General features: G+C 40.8%; 1 protein-coding gene across 1 annotated transcript in view; it reads left to right on the plus strand.

Moving 5' to 3' along the window:
• Positions 1–21,857, plus strand: part of ARFGEF3 (ARFGEF family member 3) — a 187,563-nt gene that overhangs the window by 80,597 nt on the left and 85,109 nt on the right. The window contains exons 10-12 of the mRNA XM_073627360.1: positions 192–516; positions 11,914–12,026; positions 15,462–16,375. Of these exons, the coding sequence (XP_073483461.1) occupies positions 192–516; positions 11,914–12,026; positions 15,462–16,375 (1,352 nt within the window). The remainder of the gene's footprint in view (positions 1–191; positions 517–11,913; positions 12,027–15,461; positions 16,376–21,857) is intronic.

Here is a 21,857-nt window from a genome sequence, read left to right on the forward strand (position 1 = left end):
TATTTACTTACTTCTTCCCTGGTCCTACACGGTAGCAAGCCAGGGCCTGCCCCTCTCTATGATCTTTGTTAGTATCTACACCTGAGGGGTATATTGCTCTTTATTGACTTCATTATGATCATTATTTTTTGAGCCTCCTTTTTTAGTGCTTTTATAAAAGATGATTTACTTTTTTTTTTGTTTCTCTGCAGGAAACAGCTGTGCCCTGCTCTTGTGGTGATCCTTGGAAACCCAGTCCATGACAAAACTATAACTTCTGCACATAATAACATCTGTGTGGATTCTGACTGTCACTCGACAGGTGTAGCAGATCAGGGTCGGGGATCAGCATGTTCGTCTACAGCACCAGCTCTCAGTGGACCAGTTGCGAGGACTATTTATTACATTGCGGCAGAGCTAGTTCGACTTATGGGCACAGTTGAATCTATGAGGCCAGTCTTGCAGTCGCTCTACCATCGCATTCTGCTGTATGCTCCTCCACAAAATCGTGTTGAAGCCATTAAAATCATGAAAGAGGTTAGTAAAACCCTGAAGATCTGTTCAATACATTCTGTCTGTTAAAAGGCAAACTCAAACTGACGGTTTACTACACCAGCAGATTGACTTTCCCAGCTTGACAGCTTATATCTTCAGTGGCCACAGTAATGGCTGTGCCCTCGGTATGCACCAACCTTAAAATAAAGCTGCGGCCAGGCTATGCACACCAATATATCTACGTGTTCTAAACCAAAAGTAAAAGCACTTTTAAAACCAGCCCTAGTTTTCCTAATGCTAAGGCATTGTGGAGAAATGTATCTTTAAATCAAAGGGAGGCTCTAAAATCCTATTACTTCCTATTGCAGCAGAATCTTACGGCTTAAGAATTATGAAAGAGTTTAATGTCCATAGTCTGTGAACAAGCAAACTTGAAAGTTAAACTCAAGCCTTAGGCTACTTTCACACTGAGGCGCTTTACAGGCGCTATATCGCCCGAGTGCTTTCACACTGGAGCGGTGCGATGGCAGGACGCTAAAAAAAAGTCCTGCAAGCAGCATCTTTGAGGCGCTTTAGGAGCTGTGTATACACTACTCCTAAATTACCCCTAGCCATTGAAATCAATAGGCAGCGTCGCTGCAGTGGACACTTAACACTTTTTCGGCCGCAAGTGGGGGTTAAAAGCACCCCACTCGCGGCCGAAAAGCGCAGCTAGAACGACGGTAATGTGCCGCTATTTTTAGCGGCGCTTTACCATCTTAGCGTCGCTTTTCAGCCGTGAGCGGGGAGATTTTAATCCCCCGCTAGCGGCACAAAGAGTTAAAAGCGCTCATTGCATGGTGGCGCTGCCCATTTAACCATTTTACTGCCCACGCCCCAGCGCCTCAGTGTGAAATGCCCTTAGGATTTTCATTCTTGGAGACAGACTTTTTGCCATGGCTTGCTTGCAAATGTCAATTTTCCCTTCCGCTCTCTGCTGTAGACATACCATATTTGCTGATGTATAAGACCACCCCCTATTTTTCCAGTGAAGTCATAGGTTTTGGGCTATACTCGCTGTATAAGACTACCCCCCTTCCGAGAAAACACCATTTTAAAAAACATCAGAAACATCAAAAAAATTTAGACTTAACATCAGATTTGATTTAAATACAGTAATTTTAATTAAAATGGTTATGACTTACTGTTACTTAAAATCTTTCAAAATCCTCATCATGTTCATCTTGACATAAGTTCATCAATGACAACTTGTGTTACATTTGTAAGGCTGTCATCATATGGATCTAATTCTGAATCAGGTGGTGTGGCTTCAGCTTCGGCTTCCCCTTCATCTTGCCACAAGTAATCGTCCTCCATACCATCCAATGAATTTGATATGCCACACTTCTTGAAAGACTTGATTACTTTTTCTGCATCAATATCATTCCAGGCTTTTATGACAAAGTTGCACAAAACATCCAACTGTGGAGCACGCATGTGTCCTCCTTTTTGTGAATGGCTTTTCGCCGCTAACCATCCACTCATTCCATTGTTCAAGAATGCGATCTTTAAATGGCTTGTTTAGGCACACATCCAGTGGCTGTACCAATGATGTCAATCCTGCAGGAATAACCACCACATCTGTGTTTATTCTTGTCAGCCTTTCCTTTGTGCTGTAAATTAAAAATTGAGTTAAATGAGCCCTGAACATATCCCACACTCCATACACACTCTACTCCATACATTTTCAAGCCATAGCTTTACCCCTTCATCCATCCAGTCTTTTTTGTACATGTACAAAAACTCCAACAAGGTACTTGATTTTCGGCATTGTTTTTCTTTTAAAAATAATCATTGGCCTTAGTTTAGCGCCATAGTTTAGCGCCATCCGCTGTACATGCTAGTACCACTGTAGAACTGGACTTCTCATGTCCTGTTCTTTTAAATAATTTACTGTTTTATTTCCAACCATTTCGAAATTCATAGGAGTTTCATCCATATTTCCGATATGACTTAACGCATAGCCATGTTTCTTGCACTGTTGTATTACATATCAATGCAAATTACTTTGCCGTCGAGATCTGCAGGTAGTTTTTGTGCAATTTTGGTCTTTTGCCTCAGTACCAGATCATGCCTTTCCAAGAACCTAGTACACCAGGATATAGTGGCCTTAAATCCTTTGCTGCGATCTGGGTTAGATTTGGCCCACTGAAGTGCAAAAATCCGTATTTAGTTTCGTGTCACTACAAAACCATTGTGACGATGCTCATGCACCATGTCTGTTACATGCTTTTCAAGTTCTGGCCAATGTGGAGTCTCTCTTCTTCTTTTTTTTTTTTTTCAAATAACAGTTTTTTATTAAACATATACGTAGATAAGTACAAAAGACAATGAAGCTCTAATACACTGGTTACAACTGGCCAGTGGCCTTGCTGATAAGTATTAAGCATCAAAAGAGGAGCAGCCAAATACAGTAGCATCATAGTAAATTCCAGGTAACACTTATTGGTCAACAAGCAGGTCTCAGCTTTGACCTGAACATAGTCTAAAGGGAAAAGGAGGAAAAGAGAACAGAAGAGGAAAGAAGAAAAAAGGGGTAGGGTAGTGGAGAGGTGGAGGGAAAGGGGAGGCTCTACCATCGGCTCAGGGCCTGTCTTCGCGTCTATGCCACTCTTCCCAGATCTTATTATGTGCCTCCAATCTATCTTGTAGTCTAGCTGTCATTTTTTCCATCAGCTCTGTCTTTTATTCTGGTGTATAGATCCGTTTGAGTGGGTGGGTCTCGTCTTTTCCAGTGCAGGGCAACAATGCATCTCGCGGCTGTAAGGATATGTCGAAGCAGTTTCCTGGAGTGTCGGGATATTTGTAGCCCAGACACTCCAAGAAGAAATAATTTTGGATCCATGGGCACCTGTACGCCTAACAGATGGTTCAATAGTAGTTGCGTCTCGGTCCAGAAGGGGACTATTTTAGGACATGTCCAATAAATATGGTACAAGGTCCCTCTGTCTCTCATACACCTCCAACATCTATCTGAGCTAGTGGGGTAGATAGCGCGGAGGACATCTGGTGTCAAGTACCAAAAAAACAGAATTTTATAAGGGTTCTCCTTATAAAGTGTACAAAGGGAACTCTTAGCTGCTTGAGACCAGATCGTCCGCCAGGTAGTTTCTGGGATTTCCTCCCCCATCAGAGCATATATGCATGCTTACCCTGGGTTCTGAAGCAGTGAGAATTTAATACCCGGTAAATGTCTGAGATTAACCCTCGTCTTGCTGAACCTTCCAACATCAAACACTCAAATGGAGTAGGAGCCGAGAATTGTAAGTTCGGAGCAAATGATTGAGCATAATATCTAATCTGCAGGTACCCATAGAATACATGCTGGGGTAAGTCAAATTTTTTTTGAAGATCTGTAAATGAGAGCAGTCTATGCGTACAAGGATGCACCAGATGACCATAGTGGAATAAGTTCCTCGTTGCCCACGGGAAAGACAACTGATGTGTAAGGCCTGCAGGCATTCTGGGATTATATAGGAAAGACATCAGGACTGACCTCTCTAAACATAGCTTATGAACTCAAGATAGTTTACGCCAGAGTGATCTGAGGTGGAGCATGGGACCCAAAAGCTGAGCTGAGTCCACCTCCACCATTGCATTCCAGAGCATACTATTTGGGTGGGTGGGTGCCATCCATATTTTTTCAATTTCTGTCCATCTATTGTAAGAACGTTGGGGAAACCAGGAGGCCAGGGCCCGCAGTTGAGTAGCTTGATAATATTTATGTAGGTTAGGAAATGACAACCCGCCCTCCGAACGCGCCATCGTTAAGACCGAGTGTGATATTCCATGCCTCTTATAATTCCACACAAAACGTATTAAATCTGCCTGAAGTTTCTGCAATTCCGCATGTGGTATTGGGATGGGAAGTGTTTGGAAGAGATAAAGGAGCTTGGGTAGGATGGTCATTTTAACAGAGGCCACCCTCCCCAGAAGGGAGATATGGTGGACCTTCCATTTTTGCATGGGGATTACTTATAGATCTGAAGAGGGGGGGGATAATTGGCTAGGTATAGGATAGAGTAAGAGGGGGTAATCTGTACTCCTAAATATTTCAGGGTTGTTGCCTTCCAGTGATGCAGTGTCTCTTCTTAATACACACTTACCCCTTTTCTTTCCAGTCTCGGACCATCTTTTCTGTTACTCCATATTGTCTTGCAGCAGCACAGTTATTGTGTTCCTTGGCAAAGTTTACAACTTTGAGCTTGAAACTGGCTTCATGTTTCCTTCTTCTTGATAGAGCCATGATGGGGTCTTGTCTGTCAGCCATTTCACACTAATCTGTAATCTATCAGGTATTGTAGTCTGCCAGGTATTACCACTGTTATGAAATCAAAAAGGAAACTGGTGAACTACAAGTCTCAGTGATCCCACAATTGATAGGCAGCAACAATGACCAGTGAATCCTCTCCTCCAAAGCACCAGAAATCATAACCATATGAAGAGGAGATCTGGAGCTGGATGTGCGGTAATACTGCATGTACACTAGCACCAGGTACAGTGCAGAATACAGTGTACACCGCGAGCGATTTATTCTATTAATGAATACAAAGCCTGCTGGGATTGGCAGAGGCTGTAACATCAGCCTGCGCCTCTCTGATTTTCAAAGCCAATCCAAGCAGGTTACTGTATGTAGCCTGCTCAGATTGACAGAGATTGTTACTCCAATCCGAGCATGCTCTGTATTCATTAATAGAATATATCCCTCGCCGGGATTGGCTCAGCGGTGTGTACTGTATGCATACAGTATTACCACACATTCAGCGTGCATACGGCGTGCTGATATCCAGCGGGTGGCTGGCGTATAAGACGACCCCCGCTTTTTGGCAATTTTTTTTTAATTGTAAAAGGTCGTCTTATACACCGGAAAATACAGTATTTATTTATTGCCTTTTGTTTCAGTGGCAGCTTCTGGGCTTCATGACATTGTGTAACCGCAGCCACTTACTGGCCTGGCTGTCTTTAGGAGCTGTCGCCAGTGACGGGCCATATCAGTAGTGATCTGCATGCTAATGCAAACTGCCCAGTACATAGTTACATAGTTGGTAAGGTTAAAAAAAGGCACAAGGGTGCAATTAGTGCGGCTAAGATAGAACACGTAAAACACATAGCGGAGGAGAGTTAAAAAAAAATCCCAATAAATTCTTTAAGTATGTAAACAGTAAAAAAGGGAGGACAGACCATTTTGGGCCCATAAAGAATGAGGAAGGACATCTGGTTACACAGGATGGGGAGATGGGGAAGGTATTGAATTTATTCTTCTCCTCAGTCTTCACGAGGGAATCGGGGGGCTTCAATAACCAAAACTGCAGTGTTTATCCTCGTGACACATCACTGGAAGCACCCTCATGGCTAACAGAGGACAGAATTAGAATTAGACTTGGGAAATGTAACATTAATAAATCACTGGGACCGGATGGCTTGCACCTGAGGGTACTTGGCGAACTCAGTCAAGTAATTGCCAGACCATTGTTCCTAATTTTTACTGACTGGAATGGTACCAGCGGATTGGAGAAAAGCAATGTAGCACTAATATTTAAGAAGGGACCAAAATACATCCCTGGGAATTACAGACCAGTTAGCCTAACATCAATAGTATGCATGCTCTTGGAGGGGGTGATAAGGGACTATATACAAGATTTTAGTAATGAAAACTGTATCATTAGCAGCAATCGGCATGGGTTCATGAAGAATCGTTCTTGCCAAACCAAACTATTAACCTTCTATGAGGAGGTGAGTTGCCATCTAGATAAAGGAAGGCCTGTAGTGGTCTATTTGGATTTTGCAAAAGCATTTGACACAGTTCCCCATAAACATTTACTGTGCAAAATAAGGTCCGTTGGCATGGACCATAGGGTGACTACATGGACTGAAAACTGGCTACAAGGGCGGGTTCAGAGGGTGGTGATAAATGGGGAATACTCAGCATGGTCAGGGGTGGATAGTGGGGTCCCACAGGGTTTTGTGCTAGGACCAGTCCTATTTAATTTATTCATAAACGATCTGGAGGATGGGGTAAAACCGTTCAATCTCTGTATTTGCGGATGATACTAAGCTAAGCAGGGCAATAACTTCCCTGCAGGATGTGGAAACCTTGCAAGAAGATCTGAACAAATTAATGTGGTGTGCAACTACATGGCAAATGAGGTTTAATGTAGAAAAATGTAAAATAATGCATTTGGGTGGAAAAAATATGAATGCAATCTACTCACTAGGGGGAGAACCTCCTGGGGGAATGTAGGATGGAAATGGACCTGGGGGACCTAGTAGATGATAGGCTCAGCATTGGCATGCAATGCCAAGCTGCTGCTAACAAAGCAAACATAATATTGGCATGCATTAAAAAAGGGATTAACTCCAGGGATAAAGCGATAATTCTCCCACTCTACGACATTCTGGTCCGGCCGCACCTAGAGTATGCTGTCCAGTTCTGGGCACCAGTCCTTAGGAAGGATGTACTGGAAATGGAGCGAGTACAAAGGGCAACAAAGCTAATAAAGGGTCTGGAGGATATTAGTTATGAAGAAAGGTTTTATGCACTGAACGTATTCTCTTTGGGGAAGAGACGCTTGAGAGGGGCTATAATTTCAATTTACAAATAGCGTACTGGTAACCCCACAATAGGGATAAAACTTTTTCACGGAAGGGAGTTTACCAAGACATGTGGCCACTTGTTAAAATGAGAAGAAATAAGGTTTAACCTTAAACTACGTAGAGGGTTCTTTACTGTAAGAGCAGCAAGGATGTGGGATTCCCTTCCACAGGTGGTGGTCTCAGCGGGGGCCATCGATTGTTTCAAAAAACTATTAGATAAGCACCTGAACGACCTCAACATACAGGGATATACAAGATAATACTGACATATAATCACACACATAGGTTGAACTTGATGGACTTGTGTCTTTTTTCAACCTCACCTACTATGTAACTATGTAAGTCCATAAAGTCCAACCTGTGTGTGTGCGCTTTTATGTCAATATTACATTGTATAACCCTGTATGTTGTGGTTGTTTTAGGTGCCTATCTAATAGGTTGTTTTTTTTTTTAATTTTCTAAGCTCCCTGCTGAAGCCACTGCTTGTGTAAGAGAATTCCACATCCTTACCGCTCTTACAGTAAAGAACCCTCAACGCAGTTTAAGGTTTAACCACTTTTCTTCTAGTTTTGGTGAATGGCCGTGTGTTTTTTTTTTTTTAATTCCCTCTCGTGGAAAAGCTTTATCCCTATTGTGGGGTCACTAGTACAGTCTTTGTACATTGAAATCATATCCCCTCTCAAGTGTCTCTTCTCTAGAGAGAATAAGTTCAGTGTTTGTAATCTTTCCTCATAACTAAGGTCCTCCAGTCCCTTTATTAACTTTATTGCCTTTCTCTGTACTCTCTCCAGTTCCAGCACATCCTTCCTGGGGACTGGAGCCCAGAACTGGACGGCATACTCCAGGTGCAGCCAGACCAGAGTCTTGTAGAGTGGGAGAATTATCGTTTTTATCTCTGGAGTTAGTTCCCTTTTTAATGCATGCCAATATTCTATTGGCATTGCATGCCATTGCTGAGCCGGTTATCTACTAGTTCTATCAGTAATGTTCACCTATGGGTGTTGCTCCACTTTTCCCACCAGCCACGGCTTCCTGATGGTTAGGATAGTTTCCTGACCTTTTCAAACTTCTTATTAAGATACTGGGGTAAACTTATTTATGACATTCGTGATTGGCCCGAATCCATGGGAGGAACCAGCAGGAACCAGTTTACAGCCTTCCATGGACTCAGGCGTGCATTAGCCTCTATTTTTGTATGTACACAAGGAAAGCTCCAACAGGAAATTCTTTCAGAGGGGTTCCACCAACATAGAGCATGCAGATCTTTAGATCTTTACTAATGTTGAAGCTTTCCTTGTGTACATCACATGGACTTTATATTTTGATATACTTTACAGAACTTTACCTTTTTTCTTTGTTTTTGTTTCACAAATACTGTTACTTCACTTGATTGCATTTTTTGTATTCATTTAAGGATACGTGGTTTAATAAACTATCCTCATCATTGAGTTTTTCGCATTGATATCTTATTTTTCACTTTGTCTAGCGCGACTGTTTTGTTTATTATATGCTTACTATGGTTATATCACATGGTCTGTCGCTGCTGTCACTTAATAATATTTCTCTTTAGCGCGGTATACCATTTTGTATTGTATCACTCTGGGACTGTTAGTACATGTGCTTGTATGTTTTGGTTACTATTACTATTGCTATTTCTTTGAAGCTAAAACTAACTTACCCTTACCAGTGTGAGAGAGCACAGCTGAGGGTGGCTAGGATGAATGATTGAAGATCATTAGGTCACATAACAAATCTGATCCTAGACTCGCTTACAAGATGGAAGCTCATGAGTTGATTCACTTGGCCTCCTAAGAAAGATCTTCAGTGACTGTGTATGAGTACATTAACTGTCACTAACTCTCTGCCACTGTAACTGAGAAGTAACTGTTAATTTTTCAGCAGCAGTCCATTAGAGGCTGATTTACTGAATACTAGTGCCCAGGCTGTAGTGACATAAGGGCTGCAACAATATTTTTGATGTGGCAACAACCAGAGAAGCAGATAAAAAGTCTTTCTGCTTTCCCACCAGAGAGAACAATAGATAACTGGACTGTCTGGTTGAAAGCCTGACAGGACAAGTAGTAAATACTTATAGATTTGACTGGGGGGGGGGGGTTAAACCAATCAGGAAATGAAAGCAGCATAAGTCTCTACAAGGAATAAGTGATACCAACAGGCTACCTAGTGGTAGTTAAGACTGAGCGTACAAGTCTTTTAGTACTGTAGATGCTTTAGGATGTATGATCCATACATACCAGTGCTTCTTAAAGTGAATTATGTTATAATTTTTAAGTGCTAACAGTAATTCATAGTATGCCTGGGTGTTGACTCTAAGAATGACATCACACAGGTTGGGGCCTCAATTGATTTCCACATTTTCGTTATGGTAAGTCTAGCCGCTATAAGAATATTCGCCACTAATATTCTGTATTGAAATGGGAAAGTGTCAAGATACCTAAAAGGGCCATAGCAGGTGATAGTTTTATCAAGTTGCCTGTGAGAGAGGCAATAAAGGTGGATATCGAGTTCCAGAAACTGGTCGGATTTTTACAACTCCATAAAATGTGGAATAAGGAACCAACTTGATCCGTACAACGCCAGCATTGTGGTGATGTAGATGGATATATTTTAGCTAATTTATAAGGAGTTAGGTACCATCTATTCAATATTTTCTGAGAGTTGTCCCAATGCTCTAAGCAGGATGTTGCAGTTTGGTTTATTCTCATAGCATTGTACCAACATTCATCCGAAAAGGATTGTCACATTTACAACATTTGCGAGCCAGTTTTCTCAATATATATACTTTGTTCATGATTGAGAATGTAAGCATTTAAAACATATAAAGCCTACAAGGCCAGATCTTCTGTTTTTCATTTATATATAGCTTTAGTGTGTCAGGTCACCCCTTTACAGGGTATGTTTTCCTGACTTTGCCCATTCCAAGCTCTTTGCTGTTGCTTACAGAGAGAAAACAGAACATTGTGACTTGAGGCTGTAGACCAGGGGTCTCAAACTGGTGGCCCTCCAGGTGTTGCGAAACTACAAGTCCCATCATGCCTCTGCCTGTGGGAGTCATGCTTGTAACTGTCAGCCTTGCAATGCCTCATGGGACTTGTAGTTTCTCAACTGCTGGAGGGCCACTAGTTTGAGACCCCTGCTGTAGACCATTCCAGAAGCACACATTGTGGTTTTCTTAAATCTCTGGCTGTTATGGGTACATTAACTTCAGGTTAAAAGTAAATTGAATGCAGCTTCTGCCTTTTAACTCTTTTGTGTTTTCTGTATAGCATCTTCTACACAGACAGCAAAAAATACCACAGAGGTTTCAACCCTTTCACTCTTAATCCAAAAACAGCCCAGAGTTTGCCCAGAGTTTTGACGGGAGTTCCACTTTCCCAGCCCAGAGAGTAATTGTACTTGTTCCCTGAAATGTCAGACAACCCAAGCACATTAGCTTTTGGGCAATCTGACAGTCTACTGCTGCCAGGGGAGTGGGAAGGTTGGGGTGTGGTCATTCCAGAATTGATTGGGTATCTTGCATATCCTGTTCCCATAAGCGATTGATCTCCCTCTGCCCTTCCCTTCTTCCCCAGCTCCCCTTCTGATCATGTCTCCACATAAGTACACCGCTAAAATCTGGGGGCAGTTTAAGGATGCCCTAACACCTTCCCTGTGATTATCCCATACAGAAAATGTGTGAATAAAGTCCTGTACACACATCCACTTAATGCAGGAACACGTCTAGCTCTTGAGTGAAATCTTAGTGTTGGCATAAACTGATCCTATGGCACTGACTCCACAGGTGCCACTGCAAGAAAACTTGATGCTTCACAGGAAGCTTGTATTTACTGTGACATTAAACTAATCCTGAGAGACCTGTTCAGGTTGTCATAACCAGGCTTCTTCTGAAATAGTTATTTATCTTGTAATACTGACCTACTTTTACTTTTCTAGCAATTCATACCTTTTTATATCTACCTGGATTTCAGCTTTAATAAACAATTACACCAGGCATGACAGAACCTTTGCTAGATGTCAGGGACTTTTGTTCCTAGTTTGATGTTTTGATCCCTGTTTATGCGAGGACTAAAGGTAAAACTGTATTTAGAATAGAGAACCTTGAAGGTGTAGGGAGACCTCTTCTAGAAAATAATTGTTTGGACATTGGACAAGTGATGCTAGATATTAGTAAGTATGTTTTGCATATTCATTATGCATCTAAAAATTCCCATTACTGTGGCAAAGTCACTGCATGTAGGACAAAAATGACTGTCAGTTGCAATTAAACAATACATGCATCCATTGAATTCGTGCCCCTACCCCAAAACAGCCTTAAATAATAAACAGTATGAGATGGAGACCCATGTGCTCGGATTGCCCCAGTACTCAGGCATCCAAACGTCCCATCAAAGAGAAAAAAAATCCCGCACCATGCCATTTAAAGAATGAGTTGCAACTTGTCAAAGTCGCATGACAAATCGCACAATTGTGAATAGAGCCTTATACATGATCAGTTCTTTTTATATTTATTGTATTTAGGAAAACATGGTAAATGGCACAGAATCTTTTAAAACAAATATCACTGTCATGACATTCTCACATTACAGCGTTGACATTGTTTATCTCAAATGTTCTCAAGCAGAGAATCCATGGAACATTTTCTCTTAAACACACCTTCTTTGTTCATGCTGACATGTGCTATGTGTATCCGTGAATTAGTCTTTCTGGCAAAGTACTTGCTGGTCATCAAATCAATAAGTTGGTGATCTTGGGACAAATGTGCTTATTTTGTTTTCTGAATTTTAGATACTTAGCAGTCCTCAGAGGCTCTTTGACCTTGCTGGGCCATGTACATCGGAACCAGAGACTAGAAAGCGGTCAATATCAAAGAGGAGGTCACATCTGGATCTTTTAAAACTGTAAGTTTTCCTATAGTATTTATTTGAAGCTTCGATTTTTCTAATGTGGTTTTTAATCTGGAAATTCTGCTGTTGGGTTTAGTGAGAAATGTTAAAAGTTTTGCACCATCTGTTACATCAGAATTAATGCTGCATTGTGCTTGAGGGATTTTTTTTGTAATGGACATATCTCTCTCTCTCTCTCTCTCTCTCTCTCTCTCTCTCTCTCTCTCTCTCTCTCTCTCTCTCTCTCTCTCTCTCTCTCTCTCTCTCTCTCTCTCTCTTTCTCTCTCTCTCTTTCTCTCTCTCTCTCTCTCTCTTTCTCTCTCTCTCTTTCTCTCTCTCTCTCTCTCTCTTTCTCTCTCTCTCTTTCTCTCTCTCTCTCTCTCTCTCTCTCTCTCTCTCTCTCTCTCTCTCTCTCTCTCTCTCTCTCTCTCTCTCTCTCTCTCTCATATAATTATATTATATTTTTTCAATACATCAAAAACAAATAATGACATTCTGGTGTCCATACAAGGCAACAACAGATGACCACAGCCAGACCAACAGAAGCTTGCAATATTGAAACAAGTCCAGAAATCATGGGATGTCAGTTATGGTCTGAACATAGTACAATTAGTAGCAGCACGAGAGAAACCTTGCAGGAGTTCCACAGGGCTCAAACCTGGAGTATCGAGCCAAGGGGCCCTTAGCTTTTTAAATTTATCCGGGCACCCTCTATGCTGATACACATAGCTTTCAAAAATAAGAGTAGGGGTCAGAAGACTTACAGAATATTAAGTGTTTTGTGGGCCTGAAAAAGAGCGCATGAAATTGCCACTCTGGTCAACTCTTCCGTTACACAATCACTTAGGATACCAAGAAGACACTGCTTTGAGTCAAGAGGAACTGAGGTCTGAAAGACTTTATTAAGGGTGGTTAAAACCTCTAGCCAGTAGCAATGTAGTTTCGGGCAACGTCAAAGGAGATGAATGAGGTCTCCCCTGGCATACTAACATTTACAGCAAAGCAGCTCTGGGATCAAACCCATTTTGTGTAAATTATGGGGTGTGTGATGGGTTCTCCGCAATATATATAGCCGGGACAGTCTCTGTGAAGTAATCATGGAGCTAGTGGTCACTGCGTGTAGGGCTTCTTCCTACGGGTCCCTGGCTAGTGGACCCAAATCTGCCTCCCACTTCTGGAGTGCCCTAGTAGGGTAGTCATCTAGATAATAGGATAACCGCATACTATAGCATTGCGAGATAAGACCTTTAGCGGTCTCTGCAGTCGAGAGTCGGCGACAGGCCCCACATCTAGTTTAGGAAAGCACCAACACAACATATTTTACCACTTCATCACATAAATGATTTTAAATATGTTACATTCACATTGTAAAAATGATCTCATGCACTTTTTTTTTTTTTTCTTTCGTACGTTTCATATTTTCTTACACAGCATAATTCAGAACTCAATATTACATTTTATGGGTTTTTTTCTCTGTTTTATTTTCATGGTTGCCTTTATATTTCAAGATTGCCTTACTGAGAAAGGTATACAAGTAATTAATAAATTAGCAGGATCCCAACCTGCCGTGGCTTTACTGGGGAGCTGGAATTACCTTGTTATGGCCATACTAGGGGTAAGAGGGGATCGCTGTCCTGTTTCAATGGAAGATTGGCCTACTCCAGCTGGTTCTGTTACTCCTAGTATATCACAAACCAGGGTAATTCTAACTGAGCTTACGGTGAACATAAACATAGGTCACCTTCAATGGCAACAGCATTTAAAAATGAGTAGAACCAGAGATATAACATAAGCAGCTGAAGTTAAATTCAAATATCAACTCTTTATGTTGATCCCACCCCCTGAGCCTGCTTGTTGCTGAATGAAGGATGGCTGTCACGCAGGGTACGTAGGGATGCTCAGAAGGTGGGAGGAGAAGGGACCAAATCAAACTGTACACAAAGTTGAGGATTCAGCTGCTTATATCTCTTTATCTACTGATGGTTTTGACTTCGGTTTCACTGAACGTAAACTCTAACTGAACAGAATTAGTTCCCTAAGGCACTGTGTATAGGAACAATTGCCATGAGATACAAATTAATTAAAACAATATTTTCCCCTTCTTTTCTTCCCTTTTGTCAAATATCTCAGCGCTTTTGATCTCCTGCAACCTTTTTCAGCCGTTTCCTGTCTAGATCTATGTAATCCTGCAGTGGTTGCATGACATTTCTCAGGGCAGTTTTCTAAATGGTGATGACAATGAACCATGCCTGTATGTGTGTTGAGACTGCCTGTTGAAGTTATTATTATTCGTCTTCTCATTTTCATATTACTAAATCTAGAGGCATGGATATTTAACATGTGTATTTAACAAGTGTTAAAGATCCTGGCTACTACTGTACTTTTACTTGTTACCTTTCTGATAAAGAATGCATATGAGTTCTTATAGAGAGTAGTTATACAGACTTGGAAAAACAATTTTGTCCCCACCCACCTTCATTTTCCATGGCAGAGATCCTGTTTGCTTTACATTACACAAGTACTTTATACATGAGTTATTTGTTCCATTTTACTGTATGTATGTAGCTGTTTCAGCTTTCAGATGTGCTGAAAGAAACCAGTTGATGCTGAGCTTCATTGGGTCATCACAGCAGTTACCCATCCTTTATCAAATATTTTATTGATGATTTATTCAAGCAAAGGGAGCTGCAAAGTAAGATTCTTTTCCTGTGCTGTCCCTAGTTAACCCACAGGGCTTAAAGAGGAACTTCAGTTTGTGTTTTTTCTTTTTTTTAAAGGCCAGCAGCTACTAATACTGTAGCTGCTGACTTGTAAAAATCAGGTACTTACGTATGCCTGAGATTCAATGCGGTCTTCCCACAGCCGATGGTTCTTACTGCTGTGGGTCCCCAGTGCTGCCATCTTATATACAAGAGCCAACTGTGGCTTCCTGAGGAACCAAAGCTGGTTTCCCACTGCATATGCACAGCACTTTATGAATGGTCCTACAGCCTCCTGGGACATGTGACATGTCCCAGAAGGCTAAGGGGGCAGGGCAAGGGGCAAATATTAGAGAAGTGGGAGTGGACTCCGATTAAAAAATCGAGACCCCCTCCAAAATAAAACTAACTCACTTACAGGCTAGGGGAAGGCAACCAGAGGGTCTTCACTTTTTGGGTGAAGTTCTCATTTAAGGAACTATTTGAATGAATTGAAATCTTTATTTGTAAAACAAAAATGTTTTGTGTGTGTATAATTTTATATATATATATATATATATATATATATATATATATATATATATATATATATATATATATATTATATAATATAATTTTTTTTTTTTTATTTTTTTTTTTATTAAATAACGTGAATACATAAGAGCACATTGATAATTTACATATGTTTCTAATGTAAACCTGTGGTTTGGTACAATTTTGATATACTTTAAGTAATTATTTTGTGTTGTAGGATTATGGATGGAATGGCAGAGGCATGTATGAAAGGAGGTATTGAAGCTTGCTATGCATCTGTGTCATGTGTTTGCACCTTGCTTGGAGCTTTAGATGAGCTAAGCCAAGGGAAAGGTCTGAAGGAAGACCAGGTCCAACATCTTCTCCGACGTCTTGAGGAACTGAGGGATGGTGCTGAATCCAGCAGGGAGTCTATGGAAATTAATGAGGCAGATTTCAGATGGCAAAGGCGCATTCTGTCCTCTGAGCACACACCCTGGGAGCTGGGAACCGAGAAGAGTCCTGATATTAGCATTAGTGTGACAACAGACACTGGCCAGACTACCTTAGAAGGTGATATGGGGCAGACCACACCAGAAGACAACTTGGATGGCCAAGGAAATAATTTACAGTCCCCAGTTATTAGAGATAATGGCGGCAAGGACCCTGAATTAGAAGTTGTAGATCAACCAGATGTTGTTCAAAGGAGTCATGTTACAGTCTATCCAGACATAACCAATTTTTTGTCTGTTGACAGTAGAACAAGATCTTATGGCTCAAGATATAGTGAAAGTAATTTCAGTGTTGATGAACAAGATCTTTCCAGGACAGAATTTGATTCCTGCGATCAGTATTCTATGGCTGCAGAAAAGGATTCTGGGAGATCTGATGTCTCTGACATTGGCTCAGATAACTGTTCCCTGGCAGATGAGGACCAGACTCCCAGGGACTGCCCTGGTCATAGATCTCTACGGACCGCTGCCTTGTCATTAAAACTGCTGAAAAACCAGGAGGCTGAACAACATAGTGCAAGACTTTTTGTGCAGTCGCTTGAAGGTCTTATTCCGAGGCTTTTGACATTGCAAAGAATGGAAGAAGTCGATTCAACTTTACAGAACTTTTCCTCAACATTTTGCTCAAGTTTACAAGCTGGTAAATATTAATAAGATTACAATATATATTTATGAAGTCTTGCCTCTGGGTTAAATGATGATGATTTTTAATTTTGTACTAGTGGTAAGCAAAAATAATAGCCTACTAAATTGTGCCGAGAAAGTTAGTTATTTTCTTGCTTTATGTAAGTTTGTGTCTGTCCAATACCCTACAGATCACAATTTAGAAGATGTTTTACAAATATCAGGGCTCATTCACACTACCCGCACAAGGAGCTGTTTTCTTTTTAGGGCTGGTGTGTTTACAGGCTATTGGGGGAGGGTACATTAGATCATTGAAACATAAGGCACTGTTTTACCTTCTTTTCTCTCTCAACTTTATTGAAATGACATTTCATTCATTTCTATGCAAGATTATGCACAGCTGTGTATTTTCCTCTCTGCCGAAGTGGGAATACGTCATGATGTATGGCACAGTTTCTGGCTAGTTTGTTGCCTTTTTAAAGCAAATAAGAATGTATAGATGTGTTCTATGTTAATAAGGAATATAGTTTTAGGTACAAGTCCTGTGTATTCCATAGCAATTTCTCTACAGTAATAGTCCATTCAGATTTGGAAATTGCAGTTACATGGCTAAAATAGAAAACCCTTATCCTCATGCAAAAGCAAGAGCTTAAAATGTATAAAAGTTTATAGTTTATTTATTAAGTTTACTTGCTTCTTGAGGTCTACACCTGCCCCTGTAATGGTCCCTTGAAAGACAGACAGCATTCCGTATTTAATCTTGCTTGGGAGCAATTCTTTGGGAGCTTTACTTGAACTTGTTTTTTGTTGTTATATGCACATTGAATACTCTACATTATGTGTAAAGATGTGCATATGAAAAAAATGAATGACATTTGCATCTGCAGCTTTTTTTTTTTTTCTATACCACACCAATTCAATTTAATTATGTGTAATGGTGTGTATTTTGGTACCTTCTTGTATTCTATTCACTACCTCCTTCATTTGCTGGATATTGCCCTATGTGGCTATCAACCAGTGCTGTGAGAGTTAACTGCAGCCGTATCTAGTCTAAAAATCCCCTTCTGCCCTCTCTGCCACTCAGAAAGCTCGTATTACTATTCTACAAAAATGCATTCTGTGAATGAAGGAGCAGTTCAATGACAGGATCTTCACCGCCCATTCATGGAATGCCATGCAATTTAAGAGAATAGTACTACAAGCTTTCTGAGTGGCAGAGGGCAGAAGGTGTCAGGCGGAACGAATCTTCAGAATAGCAGCGGCTGTTGTTGTTAACACTCACAGCGCAAGAAGATAGCTACTCAGGGCAATAATAAGGGGCTATGGAGGAGGCACTAAAGGGAAGAATAACAAAAAATAGTAGCCTGCTTGTTATGACATAAACACCATTTCACATAACTAATGTGTTTTGGTGCTGTATCCAAAAAAAAAAGGTAAACTTCAGCTTTTAGAGTGTTATTTCACCTTTACAGAAAATCGGTAAAAGTGACTTAACACTCGACTCCCTCTCCACCCCTCTGGTCCCCACTGTACTTGCCTTCCATGATCCTGAGCTGTCAGGGCTCCTGCAATCTGCTCCACTGGTCCAGGAATTTAAAGTCCCTACTGCTTGCTTTCTCGCCTCTCCATCCAGCACTGCCAGGATGGATCAGATGAACTCTAATGCCTCATACACACGATCGGACATTCCGACAGATGTTGGCTCAAATTTGTCTTGCATACACACGGTCACACAAATGTTGCCGGAAATTCCAAACGTTAACAAGGCGGTGACATACAACATGTACGTTGAGCCGAGAAAAATGAAGTTCAATAGCCAGTGCAGCTCTTCTGCTTGATTCCGAGCATGCGTGGACTTTTGTGCATCGGAATTGTGTACACATGCTTGGAATTTCTTGTCGGGAAAATTTGAGGACCGGCTCTCAGACATTTGTTGTAAAGAATTCCGACAGCAAATGTCCGATGGAGCATACACATGGTCGGAATTTCTGACAACAAGCTCACATCCAACATTTCCTGTTTTTCCGACCGTGTGTACGAGGTATAAGTGGTCAGCACCATCACATGGATGGTGCTGATCGATCAGAATTCATCTGGTCCATCCTTGCAATGCTGGACGGAGAAGAGAAAGCAGTAGAGATTTCAAATCACCAGACCGGTGGATCGGCCTGTGGGAAGTAAGTAGCATGAAGACCGGTGGGTGGGGAGGGGGTCCTGTGTTAAGTCACCTATATAGATTTGTATCATATCCCATATTTATTTCAAAATTGATATAATCCAATCATACAATATTTACAATTGACTTTCATAGTTGCCCTCAAGTTTTCTTGGTCTTAAAAGAGCTCTAGAGTTCCAGTTGATTTTGTGCTCTTCAAGTCTATATAACCCTCTATATGTTGAACCTTTCCCCAAACTTCTACCATTTAATTAAACGCCACCAAAAAAAAAAAAAAACATGCGCACACACAAAAAAAGAGAAACCTGTGAACATCGACCACTCCACTCCACCAAACATCCTTAGACCTCACTCTAAGGCAGGCCATACACAGAGCAAATTTCTTTCCTGCAACCACAGGTGTTGAGAGGGGAATCCCTCCTTGCTGAGCCATTGTGTTCATAACCACTATTTAAAACTGTTTTCTTAAACTCCTAAGCATAAACATCATATCATCCATAAAAACAACCTGACCCAGGTTTCACCTTTCCAGCTTCCTTGGGCAATCCTTCTACATTCATTTGTTTGAGGGATGCATTTTCAATTTTTATTATTGGGTAAAATAAATCACAGGTGCATCACATCACTTCTATCACAGGTAATTTTTTTTTTTTTTTTTTTTGTCATTATTAATTTTGTTTTTTATATGTACTTCTTCATACATAATGTGGTGTGATGTATTTATAGCAGGTGATGATCTGAATAATCATTTTTGTGGTAGGTATGCTGTTTAATCTGGATGTATTGAAAACCCATCTGACACATCACTCCTGGTGTACATGTACAGTTGGTACATTGCTTGCTTGTTTTAGCTGACAAATTACACAGGAGAGACCTGAAGCTTTGATGTCACTGTGATCTTCTCGTTCCCAATTAATCATTGCTACTATTGACATCTTTACTGCTTGAGGGGGTTCCCTGCTAGTTTCTACATCTCACCACTCTATTTTTATATTGTAACCTGAGTTTTTCTTAAACTATTCTGTTTTGCTCTAGAAGAGTACAAATGTATTTAACTAAATTAAATGTATTTTGCACAAGATTTGTCCCTGAGACAATCCCCCGAGTGATTACACTCCACAGAAAACTAAAATAACGATGCAATAATTCTTTCTGTGAAAGAATACCTGTGCGCTGTTCCAGTAAAGAACTCTTATTGGTTTGTTTTACTTTACTTGCTTTATTTAAGACTTACTGTATGTTTATTGTTGCTTAAAGGCAATCTGTCATGAAAAAAATACCAGTGCCAATCAAATTCCCTTTGTGACCATGCTAGTTGCCTGGTGTTACTTTTTGAAGGGAGTCATCAAAGGGAGTCCTCTAAATAAAACAACTATGCAGCCCTGTGGAGTCAGCTTTTAATTTGAATACATGCTTCAGGCCATTGACTCAGTAAGGGCTCATGCACACCCGCCGTACACAAAAGCTGCTTCTACAGGTGTTTTGAGCTTTTTTCTCTGCCACTAAACTTCCCTCCATGTTAACCCTATGTGTCCATGCACACTATGGGCATTTTCAGGAACTTGGTGGCAGGGGATTTTAGACGCAGAAAAAAACCCTCCAAAGTCGCATTTTGCAGATTTGTTTTTGAGCTAAAAAAAACACCCAAACACACTTTATGAGCGTTCAGCGTTTTTCATGTAGAGTGGTCAGAACCCATTGTATTTTCATACATATAAGGATGCATATATAAATATTGTTTTGCAATGCATTGTGGTCATTTGGAAGTGTAAATGCTATTGCTCAAAAACGCGTAATAAATGTGATAAAAACACAGCAAAACTTGTTTTTTAACTCCTTTTCTCCTGGTAGCAGTTTTGGCATTTCCAGGTTATCTAGTATGCATGAGACCTAAACTAAGCTGGAGATTCAGCATAGCAGACAGCAATGATTTTTTGAAGAAGGTCAGGAAGATGGCATCACTAGTATTTTCATCACAAGAGGTCCCTGTTTAAGTCCATTTATAGCTGCCCATACACTGTAAAATTTTTCTCATTTAGCTTAGTGGACTGAATGAGCGAAATCTATCAATTTTCCTCATTCGTAAAAAAAACATTGATGAAAGAATCTCTACTGCCGGCTATTACCACCCATGGCTGTTAGAATACTGGAACAGTGGCTGCATCTGACTGGATTCAGCTGCTGTTCAGTTGACAAGTTTCCACCTGACTCCTTTGATCTTCAAATTGAAGGATGTTGGACAGGAGGTTGCCAACAGGGCCACCCATGGTTCAATGAACCAGTTTGTGTATGGCCAAATTGTCAGTTTGATGACTGGCTGATAACACAGTACTATGGATGATCTCAGGCATGTTCGAATCATAGTCCCAACCCACTTCAGCAATCCCGCCAGGAAGCCCTCACTGCACACCACCAATCATAGGCAGTGAGGCATTTCCCAGCCCGCAGCTGCACAGACACACGCTGCCTGTGATTGGCGGTGTGCAGTGACGGCTTCCCAGCTGGATTGCTCAGGTGGGTTGGGACTACGATCCAAACATGCCTGAGCCCATCCCTACACGCTACATTAGGCACCATTTGAAGAACACAAAAGGCAGAAATTTTATAAGTACCCCTATGCTCAAAACATGTATTTTCTTCAAGCAATGCCAATTGGGAGGAAATGGGCAACCCGAGCTTACCATAGCTTGGTAATCGCAGAGTCTCTGCCTTGTACGGTGGCTTCTGTCTTACCATGGATCATGGCCAGCACTATTAATGTTATTTTAATATCCATTATTATAAAATCAATGTAATTCAATTTACAAAGCCTGCCACACAAGTTATTACTCAAAATAACACTAGCTTTAAGCTGGTGATAACCTAAATTAACAATGTACGAGAATATAAGGCTTTTCAACCACGGAACACCAATTTCATGTGAAAAATAAATAGAACATTCTTCATTGATTTTTTGATAGTGACTTTAAGATTTTTGGAATAAAATAATTATGAGATAAAAACTAAGAGTTAAAATGGCCATTTCTACTTCATCATTTGAATCTCTAGTATTTTTAAATCAACCTTTGCCTCCATGGGGTTGTTTTACTAAATGAGTAGAACAGGCTTTTTCAAGCAGGGTGCCTTGACAAAATGCCTAAAAATTGCCCAAAAATTGTCAACAAGCCAGTTGGGTCAAGATTGCTTTTTTGTTACACATAACCAAAGGTTTTTATTGTGCAGCATTACGATCTTGGGTACTGCAAGCAAGCCCCATGTATTGTAACAGCCGATGATGTAATCATAAGGAGGACATCATACAACTGCACAACATCTTTATTTG

This window comes from Aquarana catesbeiana, linkage group LG04 (assembly GCF_042186555.1).
Source record: "Aquarana catesbeiana isolate 2022-GZ linkage group LG04, ASM4218655v1, whole genome shotgun sequence".
NCBI lineage: Eukaryota > Metazoa > Chordata > Amphibia > Anura > Ranidae > Aquarana > Aquarana catesbeiana.